At 38.1% G+C, this 12,923-nt stretch overlaps 1 protein-coding gene across 1 annotated transcript in view; it reads right to left on the bottom strand.

The window, feature by feature from the left end:
- STAMBPL1 (STAM binding protein like 1) overlaps window positions 1-12,923 on the bottom strand; it is a gene marked incomplete at its 3' end in the record, with an annotated part of 42,355 nt that continues 29,432 nt past the window's right edge. Inside the window, exons 6-11 of the mRNA XM_079700121.1 lie at window positions 11,591-11,948; window positions 10,418-10,542; window positions 8,081-8,218; window positions 2,871-2,983; window positions 1,298-1,397; window positions 1-57 (exon numbers count right to left, since the gene is read on the bottom strand). Of these exons, the coding sequence (XP_079556247.1) occupies window positions 1-57; window positions 1,298-1,397; window positions 2,871-2,983; window positions 8,081-8,218; window positions 10,418-10,542; window positions 11,591-11,948 (891 nt within the window). The remainder of the gene's footprint in view (window positions 58-1,297; window positions 1,398-2,870; window positions 2,984-8,080; window positions 8,219-10,417; window positions 10,543-11,590; window positions 11,949-12,923) is intronic.

Raw genomic sequence — 12,923 nt, 5'->3', positions numbered from 1 at the left:
TCACCTCAGATCCAGTACGATTATTTTTATGTCTTTTACCAACACATGTTTGCATATCTAGGAAAGAAAAAATTGGCTTTACCTCATGATGTTTAACATGATTCTCTTTAGGGAGGGAGTATGAATTTCCTAATTTAAAATGTTTCTAATTTTAAAAATATTTCCACTCAGAACAAATACAATCATATGTATTCATTTTCAACAACAAGAAAATGTTTACAAAAGGTGCAAATAATTTTCATTTTAAATAAATTCTAAGTTCAAAATACTGTTTCTCTGATGTCATAGCCAGGGAACAGCCAAGCAAACAGAAAAGGATGTACTCAAATAATGTTACTTTGGGGCTATACAAAGCTAATCAAAAACATAGGATTACAGTTTTCATTGAACTGTTATGAAAAACTAATTTGGCCATATCAAGCAGAAATAATTCAGGACACATTTAATATCATTTTCTTTAATAATCGTTTGCTTGCTGGGACCCTGGAGAAAACTGTTAATTGTTTAAGTATCACACAGATACGTAAATGGAAAGGAAACTTTATGTATAATCAACTCTGCTACAGAAATACTGTCATTCTTTTGTAAGTAAAATAGTAATGACAAGAAATCAGAAGAAAATACAAAGATTGATTAATTTTATGAGATAAGAAAGTTCCAAACTAAGCAATAAAGTGTTTTATCCTATATTATATTGCTACTATTTCTCTCCTTAAAAAAAAAAAGAGGCTTATGTGTTTTATAGCTGGAAGTCTCTACCTCTTAATCTCCTTCACCTATTTCACCTGCAAACCCCCTTCCCTCTGGCAACCACGCATTTGTTCTATTTATGACTGTTTTGTTTGTTTTGTTTTTTAGATTCCACATATAAGTGAAATCATATGGTATTTGTCTTCCTCTGTCTGACTTATTTCACTTAACATAATACCCTCTAGATTCATCCACGTTGTTGCAAATGGCAAGATTTCATTTTTTTATGGTTAATATTTCATTGTGTGTGTGTATGTATGTGTATATATATATATATATATATATATATATATATCACATCTTTTTAAGCCACAGGGGTGTAATATATAGCGTAAGGAATATGGTCAATAATATTTTAATAACTTAGTATGGGGACAGATGGTTACTAGACTTATCATGGTGATCATTTCATAAGGTATGAAAATGTCACTATATTGTATACCTGAAAGTAACATATTACATCAACTATATTTCAATCAAAAAAAAAAAAAGGAAGGGGTGAAAAATAGACACTATGTGCAAAAAATAACCAACGTTGTCTACTCACACTGAACAGCCTGGGGTCCTTGGTGTGTGGATGAAAGCCCTTCTTTTTACAAGCGGAAACCTCAAGCATGCCAGCATTTGTGAGCCTGAAGATGCCGGTGCTAAGTTTCAGAGTGAAAAAAAGGTACAAAAATTAAGGATCATTTGGGCTTTCCAGATGCTTTAATTTGAATGGCACAAGCATACATATTCTTCAAATGGAATGGAGAAAGAAACGACAAACTAAAAATTTTACAGTGATTTTTTTAAACCAGTGCTGTTTTTAAAACCGGCCTAGAGGAAGACTGAAGAGACCAATGCTACTGCCAAGTGCCTGAACTGCTGTGTGAGACCTTGGGAGAAAAGCTGAGACCCCTAGGAGGAAATTACAGCTGATGGATATTTCTAATTTCTCTAATACAAGCATATCTCATTTTATTGTACTTCACTTTATTGCCTTCGAAGATACTGCATTTTTACAAATTGAAGGTTTGTGGCAACTCTGCATTGAGCAAGTCTACTGGAGCCATTTTCCAGCATTTGCTCACTTCACCTCTCTTTGTCACATTTTGGTAATTCTCACAATATTTCAAACTTTTCCATTATTATATTTGTTATGGTAAAGTGTGATCAGTGATCTATGACACGCTGAAGACTCAGATGATAATTCGCATTTCTGAGCAATAAAGTATTTTTAAATTAAGGTATGTACATTGTTTTTTTAGACATAATGCTACTGCACACTTAATAGTCTGCAATGTAAACATAACTTTTATATGCACTGGGGAACCAAAACATTCATGTGACTCACTTTATTGTGTCAGTTGCTTTATTGTGGTGATCCGGAACTGAACCTGCAATATTTCTGAGAAATAAATAGTATTTATAGCTGCAGTAAATATTTCCTGAGTGCGGGCTGTGGTGCCAGGCACTATGCTAAGCACTTTATGTAGACTATCATCTAGTTTCACCTTCACATCAATCTGTGATGGATAAATATCAGGGATGAAGAGACTGAGGCTCACAGTGGTCAGGTATCAAATCGGGATTCCAGTATCAGTTTGTCTGATTCCTCTGCTCATAATCGTGCCATGATAGTCATTGTCCTCCAAATTAGGGAGGTTTTGGAGATAATTAAGCTAAGGCTGGGAATTTTCTTCTCTCTCTTTTTTTTCTTTTTTTGTTTTTGGCCACACCATTCAGCATGTGGGATCTCAGTTCCCGGACCAGGGATGGAACCCGTGCCCCCTGCAGTGGAAGCTCAGAGTCCTAACCACTGGACCGCCAGGGAATTCCCCAAGGCTGGAAATTTTCTCACAGCAGAAATCATACAACAGAACTTAGATCTCAGACGGCACACTGGAATAACATCTGCTTTATCCACTTCAAGGTCATGTAAAGAAGGAAAACCAGTAATTCTACCACGGAAAGGATGGCAGACCTACAAGTTTTGGAAGCCAGCAGGCACCAATCTCTTTTTCCCAAGGGCATGGTTTGCCTACGTATCCAAGTGCTACAACCTGGTGTGTGGACACACTTGAACCTAGGAGACCCAGACAAAGCCTTACTTGAACCCTCTCAATAGTCACACTTACTCTTTATGCTTCGGTGAACAGACAATGGCAATGGCCTCTGGCAACATGAGCTGATAAGAACAGTGAGTGTGGAGATCAACACTGGATAAGAACGCAGTTTGGGTTGGATGTGTCTATAAAAAAAAAGAAAAGAGGACACTCTTATTGGACAATCCTATTGGACAATCAATAGCTGAGTGCTGGCCAAAGTCAGAGCCCAGGCCAAGAAAAAACTCTAGTTATTTGCTTTTTCTTTTTTACCATCATTAATCAAGAGGATTCTGAAAATGTCTTGCTGACATAATCCTTCCCTTTATGCATCTATGGAATAACTCTGACTTTGAGAAGAGGCTCTTGGGAGCGTTTATGTACTTTCTGCTTATTGGGATAACATAAAACTGAAAATTTGCCAAAGCCTTTACATAGATCTTCATTTAATCATCACAACTCATCTGGGAGATACTTAGTGTCTCAGTTTTACGTACAAGGATCCTGAGACTCCTTTAAGGAACTTGCTCGCAAGGAGCACAACTGTGACTGGAAACCCAGAGATACTTATATACAACACCGTGGACATAAAAGGAAAAGTTTTGCTGAATATTCCACACTATGCTGGTATCCCTTTATGGATCCCCATTCCCTATAGATGAGGGAACAGAGCTCTCCGAGGTGTTGAAGATGTTTAGGACTCATCTCGCATGACGGGAGGGAAGGGGAGACTATAAATTAAAAGAGCTGTCTCCCAGGTTTGGGGCTATATACAGACCTGTGTTTAGGAGAGACAAACACGTGCACCCACATGATTTGTAATTCACAGCAAACCCCAACCACCCTTGAAAAAGGGATGCGACCACTTAAATCATGTATCCAACATCCCCGTCATGCTGGGTCCTGGCTCCATCGCTCCCTAGTTGTATGACACTGCAAAGATTCCATAACCTCCTCATGCCTATTTCAGCAATTGTAAAATAAGGATAATAATCATTTTCTTCATGGGATTGTTATGAAACTTAAATGAGACAATCCATGTAAAATTCTTAAAACAGTGCCTAGCACAGAGATAGGAATCAAAATCATTAGCTTTTATCACTGCTGTTGTCATTGCTGTTTTTATTGTAATGTTGTCATCTTTTTAATTTAATTTTTATTTTATATCGGAATATAGTTGATTTACAATGTGTTAATTTCAGATGTACAACAAAGTGATTTGGTTATACATATACAGATATCCATTCTTTTTCAAATTCTTTTCCTATATAGGTCATTACAGAATATTGAGGAGAGTTCCCTGTGCTATACAGTAGGTCCTTGTTGATTATTTTATAGATAGTAGTATGTATATGTTAATCCAAACTCCAAATTTATCCCTCTCCCCCTTTCCCCTTTGGTAACCATGTTTGTTTTCTATGTCTGTGGGTCTATTTCTATTTGGTATATAAGTTCATTTGTATCATTTTCTTTTAGATTCCATGTATGTGATATCATATGATATTTGTCTTTCTCTGTCTGGCTTACTTCACTTAGTATGATAATGTCTAGGTCCATCCATGTTGCTGTAAATGGCATTATTTCATTCTTTTTTTATGGCTGAGTAATATTCCATTGTATATATGAACCACATCTTCTTTATCTATTCCTCTGTCGATGGACATTTAGGTTGCTTCCATGTCCTGGCTATTGTAAATAGTGCTGCAATGAACACTGGGGTGCATGTATCTTTTTGAATTATGGTTTTCTCCAGATATATGCCCAGGAGTGGGACTGCTAGATCATATGGTAGTTCTATTTTTAGTTTTTTAAGGAGCCTCCATACTGTTCTCCATAGCGGTTGTACCAATTTACATTACCACCAATAGTGCAGGAGGACTCCCTTTCTCCACACCCTCTCTAGCATTTACTGTTTGTAGACTTTCTGATGATGCCCATTCTGACTGGTGTGAGGTGATACTGCATTGTAGTTTTGATTTGAATTTCTCTAATAATTAGCGATGTTAAACATCTTTTCATGTGCTTTTGGCCATCTGTATGTCTTCATTGGAGAAATGTCTATTTAGATCTTCTGCACATTTTTTGATTAGGTTGCTTGATTTCTTGATATTGAGCTACATGAGCTGTTTGTATATTTTAGAGATTAATCCCTTGTCAGTTGCTTCATTTGCAAATATTTTCTCCCATTCTGTGGGTTGTCTTTCCTTTTGTTTATGGTTTCCTTTGTTGTGCAAAAGCTTTTAAGTTTAATTAGGTCCCATTTGTTTATTATTTATTTATTTATTTATTTATTTATTTCCATTACTTTAAGTGGTGGATCGAAAAAGATCTTGCTGTAATTTATGTCAGAGAGGGTTCTGCCTTTGTTTTCCTCTAAGAGTTTTATAGTATCCCATCTTACATTTAGGTCTTTAATCCATATTGAGTTTATTTTTGTGTATGGCATTACAGAGTGTTCTAATTTCATTCTTCTACATGTAGCTGTTTTACACTTTTGCCAGCACGTCTTATTGAAGAGACTGTCTAATGTTGTCATTATTAACTAGAGGGCATAGACCCATAGAAACCGCTTCATGCCTTTACACATAACTATGATCTGTTGAAGAAATGCAAGATTTCAAAACCCCTTTCTACTTTATTTAATAAAATGAAGGTAAAATCCATTGATACCTATTTATAGAAAGATAAATGTCCGGCAGGGAAAAAATAACTATTGGTCTGCAAAGACCTAGATCAACTGAAGAACAGAAATTAACTTTTAAAGCCCAAGTCTTTAGTGAGGGCATGAGTGGGAGGGTCTGACTGCCCGTTACCTGATTCAGTGAAAACTTCTATTCATACATAGAGCCTTCTATGCCTTGATGAAAAAGTAAGAAGTGTTCAAAGAAGCTCTAGTGCTATGGAGGCAGCAAGCAGATTGTCAAACAGACAAATCACTCTCCCTTCAACTTATTTCCAGACTGAATGCACACTGTTAAGACATTCTGTTGTTTGTTTTTGTTTTGTTTTCATTGTTTCTGTTTTGTGTCTTGGTGTTGCACCTTAAGATATTCTGAGTCCTTCATTTCTGCCAAGAGGAATCACTCCAGCTCCAATAAGGACAGCTCTCCCATGGGAGAATGGTGCTCCAATCCCATGCCCCCATTCTATGGAGATAAAAATGATGCTGATGATGGTAATGACGATGATGACAACATCAGCAGCTGATGCCATTTATCACAACTGAATAACATGCCAGGCGCTGAACTAATCACTTTTCATGAATTAATTTTACAAGATGAGATGAGTGCTGTTATTATCCCCATTTTACCAGATGAGGAAACTGAGCTAAGCAGAAGAGTAAATAACATGCTGAAGGGCATAGAGCTAGTTAAGCTGAGACGTCTAAATTGAAATCTGGATCCGTCTGATTCTGATTCAACCTTTCTTTCCTATGACCAATTTATATCCAAAAAATGTTAGCTCTGGAATTTGTTGCTATTGTTATGCCAATAAAAACCATCACAAAAAGTCATTACAACCACTGAAGTTTAGAAATACAGCATGTTACTGATTTCATTGAACCACAACAATCTGACATGGTAAAATTTAAAAAAAGCAAAGTCTTAGGATTCTAAAATTATGCTAAATTCATTATTTAAATAACTTCATTATTGCATACATTATATGTACATGTCAGAAGGGAAAATCTTTTGTTTCTGATCTGGGAAATGTTTTATGAGATAAACTAACACTGACTTTTCAACATAAGTGTAACTTAACTGTCATTCTTTCTCAGTTTATGTTACAATTGCTTTGCTACAATTTGTTTTCCTTTAAAATGCATTCTTGTTACAGAAAACTACATTAAACTAAATAATGCCTTTAAAATGACCCAATTTCTAAGCAAACAGTAAGGCACATACTGGTAAGGAAAACAAACAGACATACAGAAAATTTTTGCAAAGTCTTCATTATAAATAATTTCTTGTATTTGAGAGGTGGTTTATAGTTTTCAAAGGGCTTTCACATCTAGTATGTTGCTTACAGCTCACACAAATTGGTGAGGGAGAGAAGGCATTCATTAGCCCTCCTGGATCAATGAGGGAACCTGGAAACAGGACGCTAGGAGTCCTGATCCAAGGACTGTACAGGCACACAGTAATTGCAGGTGGAGCTAGGACTAGTCTCCTCTGCCCTCCTGAATTACAAAACACCAAAAGCTTGGTGATTGTGTGTGTGTGTGTTGAGGTGTGGGTGAGGATGTGTGTCCTGCCCTTCCTCAATACTTCTCTATAAAGCGAGTAAAATAAAAAATGCCTCCTTCTCACTCTTCAGAGGCCCTTGGAGGTCCCTAGGATGTGCCCTGGAAATCCTGACTAGCATCTCATGCCATGAGATGACTTGTTCCTACACCAGGCCAAGATGTGTGAGACTGAATGGAAAAATGTCCCCAGACAGATGAAACCATGGATAGGAAAAGTACAATATCATCACCAAATATCATCAGCTATAATATTCTGAGTTCCTAGAAAAAATGTGCTAAGAAATTCACTGACATTATCTCACTATCACATGAAGTCCATTATTATGGTCCCCATTTTATGGATGATAAAGCTGATGCTCAGATTGCTTAAATAACTTGCCAACATTCCTATAGTGAATTCTTAGCAGAGCTGATATTTAAACTCATGTCTTTTGATTTGTAAGCCCTTTCCTGCTCCTATGGTGGCCTGGTGGATGTTGGAACCCAATGTTTTTGGCCCTACTCCGTGGCTGTTTATACAGTGACGCATACATCCTTGGCCTGTAGGGGAGGTGAAGTGGAGGGTAAGGTCCCTATTTGATATGTACAAACACCTTTTTAAAAGAGACCTTTTCAGAAATTTTCTTAAAATATTTACTTTAGACCCACAGCCATGGGAAAGAGAATGTTAATAATTGCCTAATCATATTAGTTAAAAATCTGCCTAGGTCTCCATTAGACCACATAAAACCATCAAAACAAGTCAGCTGATTTCCAAATGTTTATCTCTCTTTCAACTTGGGATGGTAGGAAAAAGCATACTATAGCCCTCTCCAAATCTGGATTTGACAGATGTAGACACAGCCTAACATTGAAGAAAATGCTTTAAAACGATGACATTTATTACACTTGAAAATTTTAAAAAGAAACTATTTCTTAAGCTAAACTTCCTCCAGAAGGAAAACAGCCCGCCAAAAAAAATAAATAAATAAACTGAAACCCAAAAGGTGAAACGTACATGGATCCAACCCAGAGTGAGAAGATTGTGTTGATCCTGAACACCGAATAATTCTTCTACATTCTCCACGTCGCAATAGTCTGGTCCCGCAGACTGTTTTGGCACGATTAAGTGGGTAATAGTAAATTCATTATGCGTCTGAAAAACAAATAGCAAAGAGAATAATAAGCATCTGGCAGAAAAAAAAAAGGCTGAGTAGGAAGTATAATGTTTTAGCAAGACTAGAAAGTGCCCACCACTTACATCATCATCCTCCCACACCGACCCATCACAATTCAAAAACAAAGCCCCATACTTGAACACGGATCATCTGCCCAAAATTTGAGAGTCAGTTGTTTGGAGCCTGAAACCCATTTTCACAATATAAAATGTATCATAAATAGGAATTAGCATCCTGGGCTGGTCCCTGGAAGTTTAGCTAATAAATAATGGTGTGTTATATTACACCTGCGATGGAAAAAATCAGAAAAAAACAGCAGCAGGTTTATTTGGTGGGGAGATGCTAATTAAATAATTTTGTGGTTTTATTGAAGGACATTTCTAAGGTTTGTGAAGGTTGAAGGTCTTGTTTTTAGTTTATTAATTGTTATTTAATTTCGTGTGAAGATTTATGACTTTCTTCTACTATGGGGGGGGTTGGGGGGCGTGGAATTCACTGGGATTTTCCATAATTAAGGTAATGTTTTGGATTGGCAATTAGATAAAGAGAAAAGAAAAACAAATTGCCCCCCTTAGGTAAAAGATAAGAGTTGAAAGGAAGAGGGTTTTAAGGTAGTGATGGGATCCTCAGAAAAAAGAAGTTTGTGTGGTGAGAAGCTGTCCATCCTTGCACAGCACCATCTTGTCTCTAGTCTTAGGGCACTTCTGCAAACTGGGCCCTATTCCTTTGGCCTTGATTACACCACTTCTCTCCATCCCAGCCCCTCCTTTCATGGCTAACTTTATGTATTCTAAACGTACGTAGTATAAACATCGGCTTTCAAGGAACCCCTTCTTGACCCTCCCAGGCAGGGTTTCCCAGTTACACCTTCCCATGATACCCTGCACTTCCACTGAGAGCACCCAGCTCCATTTATAATTAATCATCTCTCTGGTTCTTTATAAGCATCATGTGGCAAAGACTGAGGCTGTTGTAGGTGACTGAATGCCTGTCTGATGAAGGAATGAATGAAGAATGAATCAGTGAATGAGTGAATCAAACTAAGTACAACATGTGGTCTTGGGGAAGAAGCATCCATAGCATACTGCCCCCTGCAGGGCAAAGAAAGTGGCTGTGGGGAGGAGATGGCAGGTCACTCTCCTTTGCTTGTCTCCTGTGTTTCTTCTGCCCTGGGGAAACGTGATGATGCAACACTGGAATACAGTAGGAGAATGTGTGTTGAATGAAACATCTTATTCAGTTAAATAACAGTTCCCAAGTAAATGTTTAGGGATGAAAATGTGCCTGGACTTAGAAACATAAACTGATACCCCACAGAGGGTACAAAGGCACTTCCAAAGAAGCATTATTCCTCTTTCTTTTTTTTTTTTTTTTTTTTTTTTTGTGGTACGCGGGCCTCTCACTGTTGTGGCCTCTCCCGTTGCGGAGCACAGGCTCCGGATGCGCAGGCTCAGCAGCCATGGCTCACGGGCCCAGCCGCTCCGCGGCATATGGGATCCTCCCAGACCGGGGCACGAACCCGTATCCCCTGCATCGGCAGGCGGACTCTCAACCACTGCGCCACCAGGGAGGCCCTCCTCTTTCTTGAAGTAGGAAATTAAATGTATCTTCTCTCTTTTATCTCCTTCTAGTTTGATATTGTCTTTCATCACTTATTTCTGATAAAATCTTCCATACTTAAATATGACCTGTGCTATAAGATTTCAGTTTGTTGAAACTACTGCCTTAAAGAAAACAACAAAACCCTAGCTTTAGTCTGCATGTATCTGAAAAAGGGTGGCAAGATTATATCTACCACAGATGAAAGCAGGTTGAGTTAATTATAGGAATATATGTGAAACTAACAATTGCAACGGAAATTTGATTCAGAAAACTAGATGGTTCTGGAAATCTGAAAATCTGAAAGCCACCCTTTTTCTAAACAAGGATTTAACTTATAGTTTGATTAGTTAGTTCTTTACAATAAACTTTTATAGTATCTCTGAAATTTTACAATCCATTTTCTAGAAGGATAATTCCATTAATAATGACAGTAGTTTTATGAAATTAATCTATATTAAGTTAATTTCATAATGTTTACAAAACTTAGGATGCTTTTGTTCTGCTCAGCTTATCACAAGAAAGCCAGCTCTACTGAAAGTATCCTGTGCAGGGAAGATATGAAACAAAGACCATACCAGTTTCCCACAGAGTATTCCACAGGTTTCTATTCCTCTTACTGTATTAGATTCTGCCAGGAGCAGAAATCTGTGGCAAAGATCTCTTGATAAAACGACGTATCTCAGTCCTTCAACCACTAAATCTAAGAAACAGAAAAGGGAGAAAAAACAAAAAGAACAAACCTTACATTCCATCCTTCAAAACTGTTTTTAGCAAGTGACTGCAGGTAAATATAAATTTCAAAAATGAAATAATCAGGTGCTCCACTTTCTGTATTTCATTTTAAAACTTGTAAAAGTGAACATTGACTAGAAGGAAGGTAAAATTACCCCTTGCATATAAATTATTTATATACAAGTGGGAAGGTGCAAGCACTTTTACATTTTTGTGCCTTATATCAACTATTTACATGTATGTGTGTGTTTTCTTTTGGCACAAAGTGCATAGGCTGCATAGAATACATCTCATATTCTATAAGTGGTAGGATAAATCTCTTTTTGTGTTTGCCATGTGTTACTTACATCTTATGAAAGTTGGTGATCATTAGGTAAAAGCACCATGTTTTTGGAAATAATTGGCAGTAGAGTCATTTATATAATGGTTGCTTATCATAAGTCTTTCAAAATAAATGGAAATATAAATTCCACTTAACAGTGTCTGCTGGGAAATTTTCCCTTTTGGTTTTGGAAAGCTGCCAGCACTGATGTAGCAGTCCAGGCAGCACTAACTTTTGGCAGAAACACATAACCCCTTTGGAGGTTAACACCCGTGTGTACAGATCCTCCCGGGCCAGGGAAATGCTAAATATTTAAATGTAATGACTGAACAAACAAGTTTTCCAGCATCTTCTTTCCTCTCCAGTGTGTTTACCTTTAGGATTCAGGGCTTCTTGGTCAAAATACGTGAAAGGAAAAAAAATGCTCAGAATTTTTCTCTCTTAAGATCTCTGTACCACGATCAAATACAGTGCTGTTTTTTATGGAGTCTCTGTTCTACCAGGGGGTAAATCACGTTTCCTGAATTCTGAGGTTACATATAGCAAAAGTCAGGTGATATTGTCATTCACACCACATCATGTAAGGGAACTACCACAACTAACAATAAAATGAGAAGACCCCTCCCAGATGCCACAGAAATATGGTTCCATTAGAGGAGATTCCATGTCTTGTGGGGTGCATTTCCTCACTTACTCTGAACAGCACTTAGAGTTGCAGCTGGCTTTAAGGCCCTGTTTACGGGAGGCGAGTGGCCAGCGTAATTGGTTGCATCACTTTTATTAGGCTGATCTGCAAATACATTCAGCAAGGAATTGTTCTGGTGTGTGGAAAGGCAGGACAAAGCACTCCCATCAATCTGCTCTGACTGTGCTGGAGTTTCCTGGCTTCGCATCTGACTCCGGGCTAATTCTTGCTTCTTGAGCTGATCTTCGAAAAACAAGAACTGCTTCGATTCTAGCTGCTGCTGGCGCATCTGAGCGATCCGCTTCCTTTCTGCCTCTATCAATCTCTGATGCTCCAGTTTTTTGAGAATTTCAGCTTTATATTTGTTCTAAAAAAATGTGGTTGCCAGAAGAAAAGGTTAGTTTCCAAGGCAAAAGCATCAAACTGGGATTAGACAGTTTCAATCTTCTAGCAGACGGAGAGACACAGCTAGATACTGCGATATGCCCACAGGGACACTCCTGAGACTGCCAGGAAAATATATAACATCGTGGCAAAAGCTCCTTAATCTGATTACGGGAGCAGTTCTAAATCCACTCATATTTTACCAGAGACGGGCCAGGACAGTCAAGTTCCCTCCACCCTCCTGTGCTTTGAAATATTAGTAAATCAAAGTCAGGATTGTCTGCACAGCTTGACTGATCAGACCATACCTCAGAAATAGTTATATCACCCTGGACTGCACTGTCCAATATAGTAGCCACTAGCTACATGTGGCTACTTAAGTTTAATTAAAATGAAATGAAATTAGAAATTCAACTCCTCAGTTCTCACTAGCCACATGTGAAGCACCACGGGCTAGTGCCTCCCATATCAGAGAGTGCCAAATAGAGCATTTCCATCATCATACAAAGTTCTATGGGACAGTGCCACCCTAGAACCTTTTGCATTTGACTCTATAACTCATACTGCTGGAACTTTATGGAGAAGGGGAAATCACTAACAAATGGTTCTCAGAATGTGGTCCAATCAACTCTATCAAAACAAACTACTAGGAGTTTTGTTAAAAATGAAGATTCCCAAGCTCCCCAGTCTTAACAAAAATATCCAGGCATTATTAGGTCAAAGAATAAATCTTTAACAAGCTTCTCAGATAATTCTGATGAAAACTAGACTTTGGGAGCTACTGTAAGGCAGGGGTGGGGTGGGGGACAGAGCTTACAGCAGTGTAAGCTTACAGCATATCAGCTTACACTTTGATATGCACTCGGGTCTTGTTATAGAGCAGACAGGCCGTCAGCGGGTCTGGGGTGGGGCCTGAGAATCTGCATTCCAACAGGCTCCCAGGCGACGTGAGTGTTGC

This window comes from Hyperoodon ampullatus, assembly GCF_949752795.1.
Source record: "Hyperoodon ampullatus genome assembly, chromosome: 1".
Classification (NCBI taxonomy): Eukaryota; Metazoa; Chordata; class Mammalia; order Artiodactyla; family Ziphiidae; genus Hyperoodon; species Hyperoodon ampullatus.
The sequence above is the reverse complement of the archived record's forward strand: the minus strand, read 5'-3'. Positions and strand labels throughout refer to the sequence as shown.